The sequence below is a fragment of the Notolepis coatsorum genome, assembly GCF_963971535.1.
Source record: "Notolepis coatsorum genome assembly, chromosome: 19".
Classification (NCBI taxonomy): Eukaryota; Metazoa; Chordata; class Actinopteri; order Aulopiformes; family Paralepididae; genus Notolepis; species Notolepis coatsorum.
In genome coordinates, this window is record NC_140183.1 from 47,250,599 (window position 1) to 47,276,730 (window position 26,132).

A 26,132-nucleotide genomic window follows, 5' to 3' on the forward strand; every position below is an offset into this window, starting at 1 on the left:
AGCAACAGACGGACAGTGTTGGCTGCTATACCCACCCAAGATAGAGGGAAGGAAGTGAAAGATCTGGACTTGGACACAGACGCACTCCCCATGGAGAGAGCACTTGGCGTGCAGTGGTGCGTTCAGTCTGACACCTTTAAGTTCAAGATCATGATCAAAGACAGACCCTTAACCAGAAGAGGGATCCTCTCCACAGTCAGTTCAATTTATGACCCCTTAGGAATCTTGGCACCCGTGGTCTTATCCGCCAAAAAGATCCTTCAGGAGTTGTGCAGGAAAGAACTTGGCTGGGATGATGCTATGCCAGCTTCAGCCGCACAGGAGTGGACATGTTGGCTGAAGGATCTCCATCTGCTTGAGGATTTTAAAGTTGACAGATGCCTGAAACCGCTGGATTTCGGGGAAGTGACCTCTGCTCAGTTACACCACTTTGCAGATGCAAGCGAAAATGGCTATGGAACAGTGACTTACCTGTTATTGCATAACGGCCGCAGACAAACACACTGTGCTTTCATAATGGGGAAAGCCAGAGTGGCCCCACTGAAAACGATCACTATCCCTCGCATGGAGCTGACTGCAGCCACGGTTGCAGGTCGTATGGACAAGATGTGGAGGAAGGAGCTGCAAATGCCACTTCAGGACTCAATCTTTTGGACAGATAGTACTTCGGTACTGAAGTACATCAGGAATGAGACCTCCAGGTTTCGAACTTTCGTAGCCAACAGGGTTTCAGAGATACTCAATGTATCAAAACCGTCTCAATGGAACTATGTGAACACCTCAAGCAATCCCGCAGATTCAGCCTCCAGGGGACTCAAAGTGGAGTCGTTTCTGAAAGATGACACCTGGTTGTCTGGGCCTCCGTTTCTCATTGGGCCTGAAGAGGACTGGCCTGTAAGCCCAGATGACTCTGGAAGTATCTCCTCAGATGACCCTGAGGTCAAGATAAGTTTGATGGTGAATGCCGTGCAGGCCGAAGAGGAGATTGATTCAGTAACCCGCTTGATGAATCACTTCTCCTCTTGGATTCATCTGAAGAAGATTGTTGGTTGGCTCCTTAAGTTTAAGAGCCTGCTACTGTGTCTTAGTAGGAAGAGGAAGCAATTAAACGAGACTCTTGCCCAGTCTGGCTTGGATAAAGTCCAACAGGAAAGAGAGATGAAGAAAGAAATGCAGAGTATCAAGACTCATGCCGTCAGTGAATCTCTCTCAATTGAGGAACTCAGGGGAGCAGAGATGGAGATTATCCGCTTCTGTCAAAGGAAGAGGTTTCCAGATGAGTTCAACAGCTTACGAAGAGGAGACACTGTGAGAAGGACAAGCCACATCTACAAGCTCAATCCATTTCTTGAAGACAGTGTTCTGAGAGTTGGAGGACGACTTAGTAGATCATGTATGCCTGAAGAGTCTAAGCATCCTGCCATATTGGCAAAAGATCTTCATATTTCGGATCTCATTCTTCGGCACATACATCAAGAAGTGGGACATGGTGGTCGTAACCACATGTTATCTAACCTGCGCCAAAGATATTGGATCCCTGGTGCTAGCGCAGCTATAAGGAAAGTCCTGTCTAAGTGTGTTGCTTGTCGGCGACTGCATGCAGCTCCAGGGCAACAGCAGATGGCAGACTTACCGCTGGACAGAGTTTCTCCAGATGAACCTCCATTCACTCGCGTAGGAGTTGATTATTTTGGACCCTTCGAAGTTAAGCGAGGAAGGAGTGTAGTGAAGAAGTATGGAGTTCTCTTCACATGTTTATCCATAAGAGCCATCCACATTGAAGTGGCATCATCATTGGATACAGACTCCTTTATCAATGCTCTTCGACGCTTCATAGCAAGACGTGGACAAGTCCTGGAATTACGCTCAGACAACGGAACCAACTTTGTTGGAGCTGAGCGTCAGTTGAAGGAGGCAATGGAACATTGGAATCTTGCTCAAATTAACAACACTCTCCTTCAGAAAGGCATCAAGTGGGTTTTCAATCCCCCTACTGGATCACATCATGGAGGAGTATGGGAGAGACTGATAAGATCTGTGAGGAAGGTCCTGAACTCTTGCCTGAAGGTGCAAAACCTCGATGAAGAAGGTCTTCACACAGTCCTTTGCGAAACAGAAGCTATCATCAACAGCCGTCCCATCACTAAAGCATCTACTGACCCAAACGATTTGGAAGCCCTTACTCCTAACCACCTTCTGCTGCTTAAAACCGTGCCATCTTTGCCACCAGGACAGTTTCAGAAGGAGGATATATATGCTCGTCGCAGATGGAAACAAGTGCAGTATATTTCTAACTTATTCTGGAAAAGATGGGTCAAGGAATACCTACCTCTACTGCAGGAACGTCAGAAGTGGTCAAGTGTCGAGCGCAACTTCATTGTTGGCGATATTGTGCTCATAATTGATGACTCAGCACCTCGCAACTCATGGCTTACAGGAAGGATTGTGAAAGCTATCCCAGATAGAAGAGGACTTGTCCGTCAAGTACAGATAAAGACGAAGACCAGCTATCTGGACAGGCCTATCACCAAGGTTTGCCTTCTACAGGAAGCGGAAGAGCCATGAGGACATCAGATGTTCATATTCATTGAACCCCATAGACTGACACATAGATACACACCCATAGACTGATACATAGACATACACCCATAGACTGATGCATAGACATACACCCATAGACTGATACGTAGATATACACCCATAGACTGATACATGAGATATACACTCATAAACTGACTTTGCCACTTTGGATTACAGTTTTTTGTTTTTTCTGACTTGACTGACCTAGCGATCATAAAGATCCCTCCTTAAGGCTATGTGCTAGTAACCTCTGGCCCTAGGATACGATTAAGAAAGAAGAAAAGGACATTTGCGAGAAAATTATAAAGAAAAATCGAAAAAAAAAAAAAACTTGTCAATAATTGTGCCTTATATTTAATGTTTTTCTTGTATGCTCCTACATAATTTACAATTGTGTAGTTATTACATGTGGATAATTAGGGGCCGGTAACGAAAAAAGCTATTGTTTGAGTAATTAGGGGCCGGTAACGAAAAAGAACTATTGTTTGAATAATTTGATGTTTTTTCTTGTAGGCACCTACATATTTTACAATTGTGTAATTATTATATTTGAATAATTAGGGGCCGGTATGTAGGCGCCGTAATGGAGGTCTCTTTATTATGAGTCAGTATTCTAGTTTTGTTGTATTATTAGTTGTACTGTCACTTTAGGTGGTGGGCGTGCTCACGGGGGTGTGGCGCTAATGGGAGCGTCTTATGGAATTTCATTCACCTTTTCACGTTGACAGTTCACAGAGGTTGACAGCTCACGGAGAGAGGGGGTGAGAGTTAGGAGAGCATATTATCTTTTGACCGCAATAACGCAATACCGCAAAGTGCAAATCGTATTTTGTTTGTCTCATGATGAAGCGAAAGAATAAATGCCTTAAAAGTATTTCCTGGACGTGGAACGGAGTTATTTCATGTCGCGCGTCAATTGTTTGAACTCCATCGCTCAGCCCCTCGGCAGGTCTGTCTATGACAGTCTACTGCCGCAACACTCAATGCAGCAATTCTTTTTCAGCAAAGCCTAATAAAAGTGCAATAAACAAAACGGATACATTCACTGTGTGTTCTGCCTGTCATTTGTTGATGAAACAAAACTAACATCAACACAAGTGACCACCAAGAGCGGATAGTTTAGTCTAAAAAAAGATCGGTAGCATTGTTAGCTGCATGCTAACGTCAATGGAGTATGCCATTATAACAGTATAGCATTGTGGCTAGAAGCTAACGTTAGCTCACGCTATTTAGCCAGCACCAAACTGATGATATCGAGAGCAATAGATAACATTAGAGACAACGCTGTGTGTATTAAACAAAGGTGAATAGATGACTGGGCCATTTTGTTTAATGCTTGTTAAGTTGAAAGAGGAGCTTTGAGCTAACAGGATCCGATAGCTCACGTTAGCCAGCTGCTCATGCAATCGGTAATGCTAGCAGAATGAATGGATGTACACTTTATTTAACATATTGCATATGGGTACAATACAATACGGCTCAATACAAACAATTGTTAAGGGAATGCAGACTGTTGTAGCTTGGACTGGGATCCTTATAACAATAACTTGACAACACATGGTAGCTGCAGCTATTTGGGACAGCTCTGCCTCTGTCCCAAACACACACACACACACACACACTCTGTTGTCACCGGAAGGGCACGCAGATGGTATCTACTGCGCATGGGCGTTTTCGCAACAACGGCTCATGCAGACTCATGCAGACTACACATGTTGTCGGCGCGTTTTTTAGCGGTTCTCCAAAACGCAAACACAATTTAGCGTTTCAGCCGTATCCACAAAAAAACGCATTTCTGTGTAATAGGGACATGAAACGTATTCAAAAACGTATAAAAAAACGCCACAAAAACACCAGTCTAACCATGGCCTAAATGTTTACATCTTGTGGTGAACCCTCTGTATTCACTCTGGTGAAGTCTTCTCTTGATTGTTGACTTTGACACAGATACGCCTACCTCCTGGAGAGTGTTCTTGGTCTGGCCAACTGTTGTGAAGGGGTTTTTCCTCACCAGGGAAATAATTCTTCTCCCATCCACCACAGTTGTTTAAGATAAGATAAGATATTCCTTTATTGATCCCCTTGGGGAAATTCAGGCGTCATAGCAGCATTTATTTTTATAATTTAACTAAACACATTTTTGCTTTCACATACACCATAAGCAAAATATTTCTGTCTCATGAATAAATAGCCTCATGAAATACGAACAATGTTAGAAATACTGTCTTCTTTCATAAGCAAAGATAGAAAGTTGGCTTGTTCTATTAGAACAAAAACATGGAACATGGCAGAGGGTTGTGCATTTATTTTGCTACTCTTGTGAGGAACTGTGTCAATGCCTCTGCAGCACTTCTGCCAATAACAATATATTGGTAAAAGGCTAATATGGGCCATTAACATTGATGGATAATGTAACTGAAGGGTACAATTCCCTGACTGTATTGGTATGGTATCATTAAACCACTACCGTCTTATGCACTTTAATTACTGGCCATACAGTACATGATATATATAATGATGAACACTTCCCACAATGAAATCGGTTCCACACAAAGTTGTAATTAAGTATTTATTGCAGCAAAAGGTACATAATATACTTCTCTATTTCACTTTGAATGCGCTTATAAGGCAAAGGAATGTGCGTAGGCAAATCAATAACGAATGTCCATTCTCTGGTTACGCAGGAGGTAATTATACAACCTGAATCTTAGGGAATTATATCTATGGTACACTAGTAATATAGCGGGAGATACTGGAAGGGTCCCCCCGGTTGTAAGCCAGCAAGGGTAGAGGATCTGTCGGTAATAGAGTCTGGGTCAACGATGATAAGGAGACTCCGAGTACGGGAGACGGTGCAATAAGATCTTGATCCACAGACGAATACAGCTGTTCTCCGTAGCCTGTAGCTCCACAGGGAAGAAAGCTAGCCTGCCTCAGGCTTCTGAGGGGCAGACTCGACGTGGCTCCTCACAGGGTAAATCCCACACACGTGTGGGCGTCGGCGATTCTCCGCTCCATTAATCACAGGACCAAAAGCAAATATAATCCAGCCATAAAGGGCTATGCAGTCGTCGGGTAGATAATCCAGTGTACATGTCCACACGGTCCTCGTCTAGGGCTCCTCGGGTGAAAGCGCCATGAAAGCAGCCCAGCCTGGATAAGCACTCTAGCTGATACGAGGAAAACGTTGGTGATGCTGGTCACTGTAGAACTTTAGCCGCACGATACACTATACACAATTAGACTATTACTGACTTAATAGAATATGTCGCACTCGACGGTATAGCGCCAAACTCTGACACTTAAGTTATTAATTCGCACGCGGTCTCAATGCTCTATTTGGGGCCAAACAGGCCATACTTCACCGCACGTAGTATCGTGGGTGAGGCTTCAACTTATTGGGTAACATACTTCTGTATTCACCTGCGCCGTATTTATACGCTTAGATGAATAAACTAGTACCAGCTTTATTCCTGTCTCATATCCTTGCGCAATACCATTCATGTCCAGGCATGTCCCCGGCGGTGACTTTGAACCTGACTTTGGAGGCATGGCCTTGGCGCCTGTGGACCGCTGTCCAATAGGAGAATGAAATATTATGGTCTGTACTAGGCTAAAGGGATATTCCGTGTATATGTACAAGGAATATACAAGGGATATCAAACGATATACAAATATTATGCAATATATATCAATCAATAAATATATATATTCGGTTTAATCTGATCCTTTGTAACAGATAATATGGACTAACATAATGTCTAGCCGCGGTTTGTATGGACAGTCACCTGATGCAGCTGCAACATTAGCTGCTCTCTCTGGCTCTCTGACTGACTGGGGATCAGTCTCTCCTTCTCCTCACAACTTCTCCTTATCTCCTCAACCCTGCTCCTCTCCTCCTCCAGATTATCTCGCTCCTACAGTCACAGAGATGATGTGGGAAGAGAGAAGCAGCAGATTAATCGCATTATCTAGAGTGGCTTGTCCACAAAGATACTGGCTGGTTTATTGGCACAACCTATTACTAGGGATGTCCGATATTATCGGCCTACCGATATTATCGTCCGATATTGGCATTAAAATGTAATATCGGAAATGATCAGTAAAAAAATATATAATAATAATTATAATTTTTTTTACATTTATTTACCCAGGCAAGCAAGTAAGAACAAATTCTTATTTTATTTATTGTCAAAAGTATGCATAATGTTGTGTTAATTCCATGGCAAGAGATATGTAAGGTCATTGTCGCAAAATAATTGACCGACACAGAGTTTAGAACACTGAGGCGCCTCGCCGAGGTGTTCTAAACCAGTGGTTCTCAACTGGTCTAGCCTCGGGACCCAACATTTTCCTTAGTCATTAAGTCGCGACCCAAAATTTTGAACCACTATGATTTATGTAAAAAAAAATATTTGCAGTAATACGCAATCTTTCAAAACATGAAATAAACACAAAAAAGTGCAACAAAAGTGCAACTATTGCTAAAAACCCAATGAAATAAAAGAATAATAAATAATATATGCTTCTTAGCAGATTTCTTAGCTTAACATAACAGACCTAAATTTGGGGGAACTAATGGGATAACTGAGTTTGCAACAAAAGTGCAACTAGGGCTAAAACCCAATGAAATAAAATAATAATAAATAATATGCTTCTTAGCAGATTTCTTAGCTTATCATAACAGACCTAAGTTTGGGGGAACTAATGGTAAATGGCTGCTTTTTTATATAGCGCTTTTATCCAAAGCGCTTTACAATTTGTTACTCACATTTTACCCATCACTCACCGATGGCGGAGGCAACCATGCAAGGTGCCAACCTGCTCATCGGGAGCAATTAGGGGTTAAGTGTCTTGCTCAAGGACACATCGACACGCTGCCTGGGAGGAGCAGGAATCGAACCGGGAACCTCCGGATTGCCAGACGACTGCTCTACCTCCTGAGCCACTGTCGCCCCTAATGGGATAACTGGGGTTGCAACAAAAGTGCAACTAGGGCTAAAAACCCAATGAAATTAAATAATAATAATAAATAATTATGCTTCTTAGCAGACTTCTTAGCTTAACATAACAGACCTAAGTTTGGGGGAACTAATGGGATAACTGGGGTTGCAACAAAAGTGCAACTAAGGGCTAAAAACACAATGAAATAAAATAATAATAATAATAATAATAATAATAATAATAATAATATATAATATATCCTTCTTAGCAGACTTCTTAGCTTAACATGCAGGGAACTAATGGGATAACTGGGGATGATGTTTGCTCCTGACAAGAGTCTCAAAGTCTGGGGTGATGGTAGACAAAGCAACTCTGAGGTCATGCTCAATGTCCAATCTGTTCCTCTGCTTTGTCTTCAGCTGGACCAGAGCTGAGAAGCCACTTTCACAAAGATAGGTAGTGAAAAAAAAAAAAAAAAAAAAAAAAAAAAAAAAAAAAAATTTACACACACATCCGCGACCCACTCAAAATGGCCCCGCGACCCACTTTTGGGTCGCGACCCACCAGTTGAGAAACACTGTTCTAAACGTAGTGAAGGTCAATTATTTTGCGACAATGACCGAGTATAGGCTATACATTATCCCGCTTATTACATGGCTAACTTACTAACAATATACCTAATTCATTTTACACCATCGACAAGACGAGATCAAATGCAGACGCAGTTGTTGTGTGGCTCCGCTGTCATTATTATTATCGCCGGCAGCCGGCAGGTGTGTCTGATTGCACTGATGCAGTGTGTGTCAGTGGGCTTGATTGCTGCAGCTGCGAACAGCGGCCATTATTGCTCGGCAGAGGTCCGCTATCGAGTAATAACGGACCTCTGCCGAGCGCTATTGACCAATCACAATCAAGCATTTCGGCGAATGTTAAAACGCCATGTAATAAGTAATGTTAATTACCTGAAATTATTCCGTTTTTGGGGGGGGGGGGGGGACCCCGCATATATCGGTATCGGTTGATATCGGTATTGGAAATTAAGAGTTGGACAATATCGGTATATCGGATATCAGTAAAAAAGCCAATATCGAACATCCCTACCTATTACCCATCTAGACCACTTCCATCTCAGATAAGTTGATAAGAAGTCACAGGGCAACATGTTCGCCCGCTGGACCAAACACATGATGTTGGAATCAGGGTTTGAATTATGGGGGGGCTAGGGGGGGACTGAGTCCCCCCCCTGGGAAGAAAAATGTAATCTAAAATTGGAGGGGGGAGTCTCTAATAGACTAAATTAAAAGTATGTAAAACTAATAATTTCCTATTGGGAATTAATCATTTAAATTTAGAATTAATTTCAATATTCCCCTGGGAGTTCCAAGCTTGAACTCAATCAGCGCCAGGCCCGAGTAAAGTCAGGTTGACTCGCCAACCACTCTGCGCCAGATCCGAGTATAGTCAGGTTTTCATCGTTATTTCTTTTATTCGATATTTCCATTCATTACAGGCACACAGACTCGGGGTTAACATGGGGAATCATCCTGAGAATGCCAAAGTGCAATACCGGCCGCATCCACCCAGGTGGCAGTATCGAGCACCCTTTGAAACATTATATCTTGGTCTGTGCGTCGATCAAAAGTCTCCGGTCGGATTTTTCTTTGTCGCGCAAATGGAGCAGTTGTCCCGATCGGATTGAGAAGCGTGAAATGCGCCCTGTGCATGATATGTGGCAGATTATGTTGGCGACACAATCGACACCAATACTGGGACTCGCGATCAGATAATTGGAATATTCTTTTTGGGGTACATCCTAGTGAAGGTAAGGCCTATATGGTATCAATACTGCTGTGATCCAACCATGACTTCACTTCGATCACAACATTTGTGTGTAACGTTACCCCACAACGTGTGCCGTTGGTGACGATCAAAACATAAAAAACGACCCCCCCCCCACCCTTTCATGCATTCATGATGAAACATAATACCGATAATATAGATCTGATTTCGAAATAGTAGCGTGTACAGGCGAGAAACGGCAACATCTTTAGTGAAATGCATGTATTGCTGCATAGCGTTGTTTTCTGGGATTAGACAGGATTAATCTAAAACTATACTCATATTCACCATGGTATAAAACCAGGGCCATAGTATTGTATATCCATAGCTATAATATAGAACAGGGGTAGGCAACCCTAGGCACGCGTGCCTACATAGGCACGCGGGGGGCAGCATTAAAAAAATAAAATAATTTATTATATATATATATATATATTTTTTTTTTGCTTTGAAATATTATAGTGAAATATTTTGCACTGTTGTCGCATTTATCTTGTTGAAATCCTCCCACAGGTTCTTTTTACTACCACATATTTAATTGAGACCCTTTATTTGTTTATTATTTCAATTTAGCTGGAAATACATTGCTACATCATTCAGTAACATTTGCAGAGCCTTATAACAAAAACATTATTACGGTCACCATTGTGACCAGTGGGATTAATCAACACATTTTATTATTTATTTTTCTATTTCATTGAACATTGTACATGTTAAAAGCAATTTTTTTTACTCAAAATGTGAGTATTACCAAGTCAACTTGTGTTTTTTTTTTTTGGTTTTTGGTTTTTTATTAGGTTGAAATAATGTGGTTGTGTACTTATTTTTCTGTTAACACTTTGGCTGCCTAAGGTTAAATTCATGATATACCATAGATTGCCAGCGCTATTTGTCTATGGAGAAAGTCCCCTTCTTTGCAGGGCTATAACTTTTTAAATTCTATTGCTACATTGCCATTATTAGGGCCCATTCAAAGTCCTATATGTATTGTTCATTGTGTAGCAACGTTAAACTTTTTCATTCACATATTCATAGTAAAGTATGGTCTAATGTATAAGTATGTTTTCATCTCTTTCTGCAGCTTTCTCCAGAACGTGATATATAGCCCCAAATGCATTATATTGATGATGAAATACAGTTTGATGGCAATCAGCGCGATATAAAAAATTCCAACTAGACGTACTTCTAGAAGTTACTACACGTCATCTGATGTTGACCGGATGGGCGAGGGGGCGTTTATAATTCCGTGGGCAGCGTTATACCAATCATCTAATGTGGGTCAAATGTTGATAATAGCAGTTAGTATCGAAGACGGTAACGTTACACGCTGAAACTCACCCCAGTCTCCGCGCGCCGTTGGGCGATCATCGTCGAGTAGAAATCTTATCATTATGGGATATATTTTTACCCGGTCCATCTCCAGCTTGTATAATGGTATATACGTCCAAATCATGTTGTTTATCGAGTTATTGCCAATCGATCACCGTGTAGCGTGACGAGCCAGAGTCCCATGACCTATAGCGAGCGCCCGGAAGTACTACGGTAGTCTAGGACAACCTCTATTCAACATCCTGTTTGGCGATTGCGCCGATCGGCCACCAGATGGCGCTCCTGAACCGCCAGAGAGCTCAGTGGGTCCTGCTGGTGGATCTCAGGCCAGCGGAGGGGACATATGAATCCGATCGCAGATTTTTGAAATATTGATATAAGGACGACGTGATGAAATGAATGGGCAAATGTGAGTGAAATGGTCGCACTGTATGCAGCTGTTTGTCTGCATTGCATCCCCCCCCCCCAACTCAGATTTAGGGTTGATACAACCATCATAATAATAGTTAATAATAACAATAACAATAATGATGTAATAATGTAAAAATTATCATTAAAAAGACCTGATAATGAGATTTTTTTTTTTACAGTGGATGGAATATTGTTGAGGCACACTAGTTACAACTATATTTCAAACAGGCACTCCATGTCAAAAAGGTTGCTGACCCCTGATATAGAATATAGTTATAGCCCTGCAAACACCGCCACTTATTCCTATATTTTAGAGCTTCGGCGTGGTAAGTACAAACGATGCTCAACTGCGTGGCATCCAAAGAGTTAAGCTAAGTTAGTTTGGTATTCTATCACAGTGGATCCCGGGGACCCCCAGGGGTCCTTGGGGGAGAGTTCCAAGGGGTCCCCAGAAAAATTACATTCACTAGAAGTCAGCCTAACACAGTATGACTATTCTTTCTTTTTTTTTATCCACTTTTTCTCCCCATTTTCTATTTTTCTCCCATCCCAATTTCGGATTTCCAATTCTTCCCTCCCCTGTCTTGAACGTTACTAGACTATGCCTCCCACTGGTCGGCTGTAGTGAGGATAGAAGCCTTGCATCACGTGTCCCCTCCGGTACACGAGGAGGCAGCCTGTCGCATCTTTTCACTGCAGCAGCTCGAACTCTCAGTGGCGAGGAGTAATGCGTGGGAGGCTCACGCTGCCCCCGATACTTCCTGTTTCCGCTGCACCGGCGTCACCCAACCGACCTGTAGGAGTCGCTGTCCACAACGTCCAATCCCCACCCACCGGCTTTCCCACCCTCTAACACTGCCAATTGTGTTAGTATGACGGCCGGCCAAGCCGGTAGCAACGCAGAGAGCTGGGCTCGATACCAGCATATCCTGCGTTAGCGGCGAGCGCCTTGCCCACTGCGCCACTCAGCCGCAAGAATGACTATTCTGAAAGCTTTCACTACTCTTTCACTTTCTCCACAGATTCTGAGGGTTAAGTCAAAACTTGTCCTAAATAATTATTGCAAGTTCGCATTGTGTTTCCGAAGGGATCAACAGAAAGCTCAAAGAGTCGACAAAGACCAGTGGGGTGAAAACACAAGCTGCTACTGAAATATAAAAGGTATCAAATTACCCTACTCTCTCCAAAGTCTCCAAAGACAAAAGGGTCATTTTATTCTGTATTTCAGCAGCGGCTTGTGTTTTCACTCCATGTATACATATGAAGCTCATAAAAATGTCTACAAGATCCTGGATTTAACCATATCTTACAACAGAAATCTCAGCAGATGGAGATCCCAGAGACAAAATTAGAGCCTGACTGAAATCGGCGTGTATGTAGCATGTACCGATATCCCACCGATAACCCACCAGTTGATTAGCCATTTTTAAATGGCTCTAGCAGGCTCATGTAAGCCTAATGGGGATTTTCAGTGTAATATGTATAAAAGTTGGGGTCCTTGACGCAAAGAAGGTTGAGAACCACTCGTATCCATCGGATAGATACTGATCAAAGGCCCACTCTGCATGCTTCAAAATGAGCTAATCGCACCATGACGAGACTGGCATCGCTCTACTCTGCATGCTTCATAATGAGCTAATCGCACCATGACGGGGCTGGCATCGCATTTCCCATGTGATAAACGTGTATCTGGTATCACCACCATACTGTACTACAGGACCATATAGAATACCCTCCTTATCCATCAACAGTGAATGGATGTCTCTGAATTACATTACAGCTGCTGTCAGCAACACATGCATCCAAATGCTAAACCAAATTATAGATGTCTCAAACTGTGACTATGTACTTTATGGAAAATGCATTACATAGTGCAGTTACAGCAAACTGGAGTTCTACTTCCTGCACTTTCCATTTCAAAATTCCATACTTTACAAGACCCTAATTTCTTGACTGAATTTTAATAGAAATCCAGTTCAGTATAATGTAGACTATGTCTAATTTTGGCTGAGTAACACTATTGCCAACTAGGCCATATTAATCTATAGCTGAAGGCTATTCTTCATAACAATAAATACCACAGTATGTCCACAACTACATAAAGTATGCAATCATATGTATTAGAACTGTGGACAACAATAAACTTTCTTTATATACATTTCTAGACATTTTGCGCAAATTCCAAGATTCTTCAAGACCTGGAAATGTTCCCAGATCATTTCCCAGACCTGCTTAGGGAAGCGTGAGTGTGAGTGTCTTACCTTGCGTCTGTCGGTGTGCCTGTGCTTCTCTCTGTGCGTGCCCTCCTCCTCCTGCAGAGCGTGGAGCTGCTGATTGTGCCTGTGGAGCTGGTTTCTCTCCGCCTGCAGCTCTCCTTGGAGCAGGGCTATCTCCAGCTGCAGCTGAGTGGACAGCGCACCACACAGAGGTGAATCATATTGAACACAACATTCCTTTACGGTGGTCTTGGGGGAGGGGGGAGGAAATGTCTGTCTAAGGTCTAATGTCCTTTGTGTTTGTGGTGTGTTTTTTGTTTTAATTTTTATTTGGTATATTTGTATTTTGTATTTATTAGTTAAGTTTAGATCTGTATTTCTTATTTCTTATTGTTTTGTCATTATCATTATTATTATTGTTGTTACTGTTGATATTGTGTTGTTTGTTGTTGTTTGAAATGGTCTAGACCAGGGGTGGCCAACCCGCGGCTCTTTGCCCGTCAATGTGCGGCTCTTCCATCCATAAATTTTTTTTTTAAAAATTACAATACATTTTTTTTTGTCACTCATTCCATAAGGACGTAGAATAAACAGTTAGTTTTTTTTTAAATGGTCCATTTGCATGTTATTGGTATCTGAATCTAGGGACATATGGATATGGATCAGTGTCAGAAATAGTGTGTCTGATACTAGGCTTGAGTAAATTGTAATGAACCAAAGGAGAATATCAATTCTATTTAAAAAAAAATATTATCTTTGACTGTGAATAACACCATGCTAAAATTGACCAGACCTGAAAAATCTAAGCAAATGAATAAAGGGAAGATGATTAAGCAGAAGGTTTTGTAGATACAGTACTGAATTCTGCCATCTTTTTTATAATGTAAATTTCTCCACCATTTTTCATCGTATTGCAACACCGTTTTTTGCAAGACGTTCACAGAAAGGTAGAGAAACTAACTGCGTTCTGTTTTATGGCAATAACATTCAGGTCTGTGGGAGAGAATCCCAAAAAATAAGAGAAATAAAAAAGTAAATCCAGAAGTCAGATGATTGACAGGGGCTGGTGTCAGTGTCAGCTGGGTAGGGTAGTTTTTCTAAATTCAGCCCAGGTTACACCTTTCGTATCATTTCGTATTGTTTTCTTATACGTATCGCCGCGTATCGCCGCGACGTCATGCGCCTCGAGTCACACTTTCGGTTTTTTTCCGTTTTTGTCAGCCGAGCACACTGATGTAGTACACTGCCAAAGCAGTAGGTGGCAGTAGGTGGCAAACATGAAGGCAATTTCAACCAATCAGAACGAATGTGCCAATACACTTCCTGGTGGAAGCTCCAGCAAAGAAAATGTCAATAAGGCAGGCGCCTATGCCGCGCCACCATCTTGCAATGCAAGATGCACTCAATGCAGCAATAATTTTTCAGCAAAGCCTAATAAAAGTGCAATAAACAAAACGGATACATTCACTGTGTGTTCTGCCTGTCATTTGTTGATGAAACAAAACTAACATCAACACAAGTGACCACCAAGAGCGGATAGTTTAGTCTAAAAAACGATCGGTAGCATTGTTAGCTGCATGCTAACGTCAATGGAGTATGCCATTATAACAATATAGCATTGTGGCTAGAAGCTAACGTTAGCTCACGCTACTTAGCCAGCACGAAACTGATGATATCGCGAGCTATCAGTAGTTAGATAACATTAGAGACAACGCTGTGTGTATTAAACAAAGGTGAATAGATGACTGGGCCATTTTGTTTAATGCTTGTTAAGTTGAAAGAGGAACTCTGAGCTAACAGGGTCTGAATCCTGATAGCTCACGTTAGCCAGCTGCTCATGCAATCGGTAATGCTAGCAGAATGAATGTATGTAAACTTTATTTAACATATTGCATATGGGTACAATACAATACGGCTCAATACAAACAATTGTTAAGGGAATGCAGACTGTTGTAGCTTGGACTGGGGTCCTTATAACAATAACTTGACAACACATGGTAGCTGAAGCTATTTGGGACACGGAGCTCTGTCCCAAACACACACACTGTTGTCACCGGAAGGGCACGCAGATGGTATCTACTGCGCATGGGCGTTTTCGCAACAACTGCTCCGTGCTGACTACACGCTGTTGTCGAAGCGTTTTTTTTGCGTATCTCCAAACGCAAACACAATTTTGCGTTTCAGCCGTATCCACAAAAAAACACCAAAAAACGCATTTCTGTGTAGATAGGACATCAAACGTCGTCAAAAACGTATAAAAAAACGCCAGGAATACACTAGTCTAACCATAGTCTCTTCATTCAAAAGACTACACTCACTTTTGGCTGTGCCACTTCCTCCTGTCAATATGCGCCGGTTTCCGACTCAATGCCCTGAGATTTCTATAATCTTATATTTCACTAATAACAGTTCAAATAATTGGTAAACAAACGTAATGCTGAAAATATACACTTTTACTGTATATCTCTGGCTTAAGAGGTTAACCCTGTGAGGCCCAAATTAAAAAGACATTAGCAACTTCAGAGGCCAGAGGGTGGGACATATAAACACATTTACTATCAAATAGCATTGTGAGGCTGAACAACAGGACCAATTGACTATACATGTGCTTAACATTTTTTAAATAAACATTCTTTTTTTTAAATGGCTAAAAGTGATTTTGTAATTTTGCAACCGTGGGTCTCACAGGGTACTTTTAACCCTGTGAGGCCCAAATAAAAAAAAGACATTAGCAACTTCAGAGGCCAGAGGGTGAGACCTATAAACACATGAAGGGTGCTGTGACTGAAAAAAAAGGTTGAGAAACGCTGGTATATGGTGTGGCTCTTTGTGGTACCACAGTCATTTTTGTGGCTCTTAGTCTCTGACTGGTTGGCCACCCCTGGTCTAGACAGAGAGTTAAACATACTAAAGGTCCATCGCTAGGCCAAAAAGCACATTATAATTAATCCATCCAGGGTGATACGTAGGCAAAGTTTACAAAAGGCAACCGTAACCAGAGATGCTCATGAAACCAATTAGGTTAAACCAGTGAGTTTCCATATCCATATAAACAATACATGTTGATTGACATAAGAAATCTACAATCCAAGGCCAGCTAGATCACAATATTAAGCTACCTACACGCGATACCATCAGCCAACAACCATCTCTGTGAATGACCCAACGGCGACGAGCATCACCGCCTCACCTCGATCTTCAGCTCCTCCTTCTGCTGATCGATCTCTGTGATTCGCCGCTGGAGCATGGAAGGAGACGACAGGACCCTTGCCGACCCCACCTCCGAACGTCTGGTGTGGGACTGAGAGATAGTGATAGAACAACAATAGGTAATGTGACCACTGGCAGGCCTCAAAACAGCCATTTCAGTGTGTGGGAGAGAGACTGATGCTATGACAGCTGGACGGGAGTTGTGGGGTATTCTCTCCTGTATTGCCTATACTGTATACAGGAGCAACATATGCTGGGTTCATGTGGCAACGCCAAGTCGGTCCGACTTCAAAGCGGCTGCCAAATTATCTCTATTCCCATAATAAATAAACAGCCTCACCTGACACTAGTTAGAGAGAGAGGGACAGCCAGTCAGTCACTTACTTTCTCACTCTCTGTGCTGCTGCTCTCTGTATCTGACTCTTCCCCTGAGGAGGCAGGACTATATCCTCCAGCCAGGCGGCTGACCCACGGCGGCCGCAGGCCCTGCTCCCACTGGCTCCTCGGGCTGTCCATGTTGTGCCGGGGCATTTCTGGAGGGCCAACAGAGGGGGAGGTGGGAGTTAATGAGAGGTGCAGTTTAAAAAGGGGCCCCCCCTGGCTGACATGACTTGACTGAATATTAGTGGTAATCTAATCCACTGCGGGGCGGAAGGCCTATGAAGGGTCAGGTGACAGAGAGAGGGGATGTCACAGTTGAGTCGTAAACCACACTTAACATACAGTAAAGCATGTTTCAGTCCAGAAAATCCCCCTGGCTTCCAGAAAGTGGCCTGGCTGATGGAGAAAACACTTGGCAGTGAAGAGGAAGCCATAGTGAAAGAGAGGAGAGAATGCAGGATGTGGGAGGTGGTTTGGGGTTGCATTTCAGCAGAGTCCCTCTGAGCGGAGGCCTTTTGGTGTACGGGACAGAGAGAGGCAATGGTAAACAATAGCCTTTCCCCTTGCTGCTTTTGAACTTGAAGTGCAACGCACCGAGACGTTACATGAAATGCTACTAGGCTCGACGGCCCATCAATTTGTGAGACCACAGTGAAATGCCACCCACATCAGCCACTTGTGCAGAAATGGGTAATATCCTCTGAACTTCTCTTTATGTTGTCAGTGTTAGGTCTTTCACATTGTATGTACATTCTCCCAGAGCAAACGCCATCACGCCGTGTTTACATTTCACAAATCGACCATCAAAGTGCTTTCAAGATGGTGAATGTAAGTTTCAAGCTATAGGCTATATATTACCCTTCTCTCTCGCTTGCCTGACCGCCTGTTGGTGTGGGTGTCTCTCATCTTAACTCAAAGATTTATGTTAGCACACACACAAAGATGCACAGTAGCGACCACACACACACAAACCAAGTGTGGGAATGTATTCTTGTTTCCTACTGTCCAAGCCCTTTCTCTCGCTCTCTCATTCCCTCTTTCTCTCCACCCAGGCCTTATTAGGCCATAATAGGCCTGGAGAAGGACAAGGAGCACAGAGATAAATATACAACTCAGATATGAATGAGTGAGGGGCTCCAAACACAGACTGGCACATTGACACAGACTGTGTGTGTGTGTGTGTGTGTGTGTGTGTGTGTGTGTGTGTGTGTGTGTGTGTGTGTGTGTGTGTGTGTGCACGACTGCACGTGCGTGTGGGGGGTGTCGGGTGATGGACAGAGAGTGAAGGGGGGGGGGGGGGGGGGGGGGGGTAGGTTCTACTTAAATGTCAGAGGACAGTGTTGTGTTTCCACTGAGAGAAGAGGCTGAAAGACAACAGGCAGCAGAATACGACTTCACACAGTTAAACAGGGACTACCGTCAGGCTTACAGTGAAAACATGAATGATAGGCAAGACCTTTAATAGATTTACTGTTAACTATTTTACTAGTGTTTACAAACATTACCAAATGCAAACTAACCCTTTACAGCCACGGAATACAGCAAATGCTATTTAAAAACCACATACGTACTTGTCAGAAGTCTGATCAGTCAATCCGCTACAGAAATAAAAACATGTCTCTCCGTTCCCGTTTTGTATTTCTGGTAATGGGTCAACCCGTTTGTTTACGTTTGGATCACTGATTGGGCCTTTAATCTTTAATCTGCCACATTACAGGATAGTTCCACACCACACACATCCCATTTACACTACAATATTGTGCATTGATTCTACTGTGCATTTTGCTGGACGCTTTCCAATAGAAGCTGTATCACTTATGAGGAAAACCAGGGAGAAAGAACTGCTATTGCCGAGCCAAGAACTCACTCTGATTGAGTCACATTATGACCTAGAACATAAGTCAGCAGATGCTTGCTATCTGACCTCTTGCTGAAGTCCAGGGCAGATACGACACATTATCAACCCAGAGAGGCATTCATGGAGTAAAGTCCATGCTTTCATGTCAACACAGAGGTTTGTCAAATGCAACAAACAAAAGGCTAAACACACACAACATGCTGACGAGAGAGAGAGAGAGAGAGAGAGAGAGAGAGAGAGAGAGAGAGAGAGAGAGAGAGAGAGAGGGCTGGGTTAGAAACAGAGGACACTAGGGTTGAAAATTTAGCAGAGGCCAATAGAGAAAGGAGTGCAAAGTGCAGCAGCAGGGGACAAAGGTGGAGATGGAGAGAGAGATTAAACTGAAAAACTCATGCCCATAATAATTGGTCTTAATTGCAGAGGAGTGGCAGGGGAGATTAGGATATGGGAAGAAATAAACATGGTGTTCAAAAGTGTGTGTGTGTGTGTGTGTGTGTGTAGGGATGGGTACCTTTCACATTTGAACCGATACCGGTACCTGTGAATCGATACCGGCACCCAACGGTACCTTTTTTCGGTACTTTAAAAAAAAAAAAAAAAGAAAAAAAAAAAAAAAATGTTTTCTATTCATGTCAACGTTCACACGCACAATATATGCTTACCTAGGATTTGACTTGATTCAACAACAAAGCAGTCGGAGCAATGACAAGCCGAAAACTGTCGAAATTTAATTTACCTACCTCAGTCGTAAAAAAAAATCCAAACTTCAAATAACTACAATTTCGACAGTTTTCGGCTTGTCATTGCTCCGACTGCTTTGTTGTTGAATCAAGTCAAATCCTAGGTAAGCATATATTGTGCGTGTGAACGTTGACATGAAAAGAGAAAAGTAAAAAAAAAATTAAAAAAAAGTAAAAAAAAAATTTTTAATAAAAAATATGTTTTTTTATTTTTTTTTTATTTTTTTTTCGGTTTCTCACTTGATTCGATACTCGGTAGTACCGATGTGTTTCGGTTCGGTACCTCAAAAGTACCGAATTCGGTACCCATCCCTATGTGTGTGTGTTACATCATTACTACCCCAGAGGTGACACAACAGCATACCATACAGACCTTTTCAAACTTGATAACAAAAACATTTTAATGGGCCCAAGTTTATTTCCTGTTACAGTGTTTGCTAATATCACTAGCTGCCTGGCAGGAAATAAACATGGGCCCAAGATGTTCCCCTAGCAACGCAATTCCATTGAAAAGGTCTATATCCCTCAACTCCATAGGTGAATAGACTATTATTAGACTTTCACTATATCACTGTGCCGTGCTAATCATCCATCACAACCCAGTAATGATCACTAACTAGCAACAGCTGATTCACCATAACACACACACACACACACACGTGCACACATGCAGTCATGCACACTCAGATACATCTGAGTATAGGTACTGTACTGTGCTGCTTGGATGTGTCATAGGATCTCGCCATGGGCTCAGCTCTAATCCATGTCTGACCAAGTCGTCAAAACTCCTCAGTCCCCTCCTGTAAACAGTTGCACTGACTGACCCCTCATCTATTGCTTCCTTCATCGCGCTGTGGCGGTTGATCTGACAGAATCCAGAGGGGAGTTATCAAAGCCGTCTGTGTACAGCATCTGTGTACAACATCTCCAGTTTGTGATTACAACTTTCTACCATGATTTTGTTTGATAATTTGAGGTCCGGTTTGTGTTCCATTTTTCCATACAGGGGGCGCAAGGTTGAATCGTACTTGTAGTGTGTTGTGTATTGTTGTATTGTATTGTGCCTCATGTCCTATGAATCTTTTTAGGCGTAATGTGTACTGTACATTCACTCGCTAATGGCATTGCGTCGACTAACCTTGACCTCACTGGAGATGTCGTGGCTGAACCCAAATTTAAAATAGAGATCACTTGCTGACACACTCTGGCAGCAGCATCCTAATCTGTTTCAATTATTAATCGAAACTGAAAGTGCACATATCAAGCACAGTTTCCTCTCACATTTACCGACCTGACAGGAAAGGTACCCATTAACTTTGGGTACAACATATGTTCTTGAGGTAGAGTCTTAAGCTTAACCCATAACTCCAAATACAAGTCTGTTTCACTCTAGTGTTCACAAACATTTCACATGTAAACAAAGCTTTTTGTTTTACAGCTGTATAGCACTAAAGGTTCAGGATTGGCTGGTGTATACCATATAGTGCAGATGTTCAATTTGAGAATTAAAATATAAAATCATCCAACACTGGTGGGCCGGGCTACCCTTTTTGTTAGTTTTGGATTGGGCCTTTAACCTCAGTCAGTAAAAAGACATTTTCTAGAGAGACGTTTGTCCCCAGGGATGGAACCAAACTATTTTGATCACATTGGTCTCAATAAAAACTTTCCACAAAAATGTACTGTATTAAGAGTCATGTTGGAAAAAAGCACACTAAATTGATCTATTTACTTAGTTCAAGAAATCTGTGTATGTCCCTAAGTTGATTTAGTTGAATTCCAGGGCATTGAGCTAAATCAAACTATGTCCTCTAACAAGATATTAAACATTTCATCAGCGGCCACGTTGCTTAGAATAATATTCTAATTAACCACAGTTGGGATATGTAGGCCAAATGAAATTTGAAATTCATTTGAAGGATAAACCCCTTGAGATATGCTATCTCGTTTTCGAGGGGGTCCTTAAATGAGAATACTAACAATTCCGGGGTAACTGGTAGGCCGACTGCATAGTGACGGTACCCCTCACAGGACCCCTGGGGGAGGGCCAAGAGTACTAGTGGGCTGGGCAGAGCATTGTGCACACAAAACCATATACTCAACAACTGACAGGAGCTATATTCCACCATCAATGTATGGGACAAAAGAGTGCTAAGTATATGAATGCAGAGGGAATGTTGTCGCCATGCGCTCAATGCAAGGGCAGTTCGGGCGATGTAGGGGAAACATGTCACACTGCAGCACATGACCACAAGTGCTCTCCCACGGGTGGTAGAAATTCCACATCATTCCATAGAGGCTAATCTCTGGGTGTTTTGTGTGGTGGTGGTGTCGTTGTTGTTCTGTAATTCTACAGAAACAAGGAGTGAGCTGCAGGAGACATTCCCCCCTAGCCAGTAGCCACTAGCCAGTAAAAGGTTGAGATTGATTTCATCAGCATGTAGATATTAGAGTCGGGGGCTGAGCTCCTACAGTATCTACACATGTATTGATTTGTAGATAGGAAAATGAGAAGGCCCCTGAAACTCACTTCAGTCAGTAAAAGTCTTCCTAGGTCTGGTCTTTTGCTTTGAGGCCAGTCTATAGATTTACATCCTAGGAGGTCCTTATGAAGTTGAGGGAGTTGTTTCCCAAACATATCGCTCACTGACCACTCACTGACCTTTTGTCAAAGTGCTTCACTGCTTTCAGCTGAGTGATATAAAACTCTTAAGCGGAATCTGCAATAGTGTGCATGATCTAGAACTCAATGCAAGTATCAATTTGTCTCTACTACAGCTTTTCGGTCTCATCTGCAGAAGACACAAAGCCAAATGTAGTGGCACTGGTTAGTATAATGTAATGTTAATAGACTACACAATAATGTTGCAATCAAACAGATAAATCGTCAGTCTTTCAAATCAGTTATAGCCTTGACATCATAACATCAGCATCTCAATTGTTGGGACAATGTTTCCAGAAAGCACATGGCCATTTCTCTACAGACCCATCTTGACTTGCTGCCAAAGAGCACAATGACATCGGACGGCTCCGGTGCCCAGTGACCTCAGCACCCGCTGAGCCCAACTACCGATCTACCACTGGCTGGGAGCCGAGAAGCAGGAAGCTGTCGTCACAACAATGGCCTGTGAGCAGGAAGAGCAGGTGAGAGGAATGAGGTCGAGCTGCTGCTTAGTCAGTGGGACTCTATGAGAAGAGGTGAGAGGAGCTATCCTCCATGTCATGTATGTGTTAACTGTGAAGGCATACTGCACGCCTATTGTTAGACTCGCTGCTAAGCCAAGTGGTGACTGAAAGGAAACATGAGTTGTGAGGAACTTAGGGATGGTGTGACACTTATTTGATCATACCTGTAATGGTTCACTTGTCATTCTATGACATATTCTTACTGGATGGTCCAAACACACGTTCATTAGTGTAAACTATTACTTATGCACATGCAGTAATGTTCCAAAGAGGCACCACTAATTACATATTAGGCTGCAACTATTGCTGGTGTTAGTGCTGGTGCCACAGCACTGACAAGATTCCATTGGCCTGAGCAAATCTCCCGGAATTCTGATGTAAGAGAAATATTTATCCATTAACGAAGGGCTCAGACATAGATTTGTCCAAGCTGGCCAAAATAAGGCATGTGTGAGAATAACTGAACACAGACCTCCCAATTCCCCAGACAGCAAGCAACCCTCCCAAAGCAATCTTTTCTCTCAACCCTCCCTCGTCCCACACTCCCACCCTCTCTTGTTTATCCTGTATGTGCTGATGGAAGGATAAAAGAGAGGGACATTGTAAACAAATGGGAATTTGTGTAAACTGAGCTCATTGTCTATGAGGACATGCGATTGGTGGGTCTACAGTTACACTGATAAATTACTGTTTAGGTCACTACTGTAACTACTCTCACAGATAACTATGGTCCATTATTGTTTAGGGCATGGGATAATGACTTAAAGGTATGTATTCTGAATAATAAATAGTGTATTTTCTGACAATGAATACGGGCTCATGTAGCCCTCACCTCCATAGCCATGAAGTGCTTTGAGAAGCTAGTGAAGGGCTACATCTGTTCCTCCCTCCCCATCAACCTGGACCCTCTGCAATTTGCATATCGCCCCAACAGGTCCACGGAGGACGCCATAGCCCATGTGCTGCACACAGCAGCATCACATCTGGACAAGAGGCAGGGGAACTATGTGAGAATGCTGTTCATCGACTACAGCTCAGCATTCAATACCATAGTCCCCTCCAAACTCATAGCCAAGCTCAGGGACCTGGGCTTGAACTATGACCTGTGCCAGTGGGTCCTGGACTTCCTGACGGGCAGACCCCAGGTGGTAAGAGCCGGCAACTGCACCTCCTCATCCATCACGCTCAACATAGGGGCCCCCCAGGGCTGTGTTCTGAGCCCCCTCCTCTACTCCCTGTACACACATGACTGCGTAGCACAGCGGAACAACAACACCATCATCAAATTTGCTGATGACACAGTAGTGGTGGGCCTGATCTCTGCCAATGACGAAAGGGCCTACCTGGAAGAGGTAGAGAACCTGTCACAGTGGTGTCAGGAGAACTGCCTCTCCCTGAACGTCAGCAAAACAAAAGAGATGATTGTGGACTTCAGGAGGTCGGGGGTCAAGGACTACAGCCCCCTCAGCATCGACGGGGCACCAGTTGAGAGAGTGAACAGTTTCAAGTACCTCGGAGCCCACATATCCGAGGACTTGACATGGACCACACACATTGACAGTGTTGTGAAGAAGGCACGACAACGCCTCTACTTCCTCAGGCGCCTAAGGAAGTTCCAAGTCAGTCAGAAGATCCTTAGGAACTTCTACTCATGTACAATAGAGAGCATCCTGACCGGCAACATCACCTCCTGGTTTGGGAATAGCACTGCACAAGACCGTAGCAGACTACAAAGAGTGACACGTTCAGCCGAACGCACAATTAGAGGGGGGCTTCCCACCCTCCAGAACATTTACAACAAGCGGTGCAAGGGGAAGGCTAAGAGAATTATTAAGGACTCGAGCCACCCGAACAACTGCCTCTTTGAACTGCTGCCGTCAGGCAAGCGATACCGGAGTCTTAAGGCGAGCACAGAAAGACTCAGAAGGAGCTTCTATCCCCAGGCCATCAGGCTGCTAAACGAACAATAATCGCTAAACGAACAATAATCACTATGCAACAACCATCAAATGCACACAGCACACACACCCACACACACACACTCACTCAAACAAACAACACACTGCAGCACCCACTCTCCACACTTTAGATCACACAAACACACTTACACTTTATATTTATTGATAAAGGATTTGCACTACAACTCGTACACCTACTGTGAATTGTACCTAAACTGCACCTCGTCCATTTATGCCTTGCACTATATAGTATTGTATATTAGTACACTGCACAGTATTGTATATTGTATGGTAACTACGTCTACGAACATTGTACATATGTCTAAACTGAACACTGTGACCTCTTTTTTACTTCTAATTTTTACTATGTTTTTATTTCATACTTATCTTGTCATGCACAGTCTCTGGAGCGCAACAGTAAGAAGCATTTTGTACAAAAGTATTCTGTACTTCTGTATGACAACTATTAAAGAAACTTGAAACTTGAACTTGGGCTGACATAAACACAAATCTAGGCTTACTTAAAATCATAATGAAATGGGCATTAACAACATTTTGATTGATATTGATGGTGAATTATATTGTGCTTGCTATTAAAGTGCTTTATCCAACTCTTTAACTTGACAACAATAAAGTAAGTAACTAGCTACATTAATAAACGTCCGATGATTATAACTTAACTAGGCCATTATAACTGATACTACTGCTTAATAATAACACAAGGCTACTGCTTAATAATTTAAGTTACGTAGCGCTACCGCAACGTGAAACTATGTGTTGCACCCATCGCGGCGACACCGACACGACAGTGACACACAAAAACAGAAACATTCTCACCTGGCCTTTGAACTTCAATATGAAGTGTTGTCCTTCCTTCGTTTCACAACATCTAGCTGTATGGTTCGTGCGATATCCAAATAAAACGACGACGCGGGCTTCACTGCGCCTCTCACTAAACGTCCAGTGAAAGTTTTGAGTTCGCCTGCTGTTTGATGTAGTAAACCGAGAGCTTGGTTTGATTCAGTCCCTCCAGACTGAGTCCCTATCGTTCCCTGTGGAGATGACAGGTCCCACAGGCGGCGGCGTCAACAGGTGAAATGGATGCATCATGTGCGAGAGAGGGAGGCGGTGCAGAAGTTTAGTTTGAAAACCTCTCCGCCACTTTGTTGTATGATGTGAGGAAGAGTCTACTACACCGAAACGAGACGTCTATTCTGGGAATTGCCCGCCGCGACGACGTGACTTTCTCATAGTTGAGTTATCGTTAGCTGTTAGTGTCATTCTGGGCATGTTGCCAGTGAGTCCACCTTTCAGACAAGACCCTTTGGGTTTCAGTTTCATTTACAGCTCGGCTAGATCCACGCTGTTCACGGCTAGACCCTTTCTCGCTCAGAGCCTTTGTCACACCGCCCTGCCTCTTTACAGTCTGGATGAGGTGACGGTGTAATAGATTATTCCCAGTGACATGTGGAGGGGGTGA

The 26,132-nt window shown here is 42.9% G+C and overlaps 1 protein-coding gene across 3 annotated transcripts in view; it reads right to left on the reverse strand.

Moving 5' to 3' along the window:
• The window catches only part of phldb3 (pleckstrin homology-like domain, family B, member 3), a 59,339-nt gene extending 33,257 nt beyond the window's left edge, over nucleotides 1–26,082 (reverse strand). For 2 of the 3 annotated variants that reach the window (XM_084335988.1, XM_084335987.1), the window contains exons 1-5: nucleotides 25,490–26,082; nucleotides 16,914–17,062; nucleotides 16,510–16,620; nucleotides 13,365–13,505; nucleotides 6,369–6,497 (exon numbers count right to left, since the gene is read on the reverse strand). In XM_084335988.1, the coding sequence (XP_084192114.1) occupies nucleotides 6,369–6,497; nucleotides 13,365–13,505; nucleotides 16,510–16,620; nucleotides 16,914–17,060 (528 nt within the window). In that variant the 5' untranslated portion in view covers nucleotides 17,061–17,062; nucleotides 25,490–26,082. The remainder of the gene's footprint in view (nucleotides 1–6,368; nucleotides 6,498–13,364; nucleotides 13,506–16,509; nucleotides 16,621–16,913; nucleotides 17,063–25,489) is intronic. The other variant, XM_084335989.1, reaches the window with a different exon arrangement.
• Between the last annotated feature and the right edge of the window lie 50 nt (nucleotides 26,083–26,132).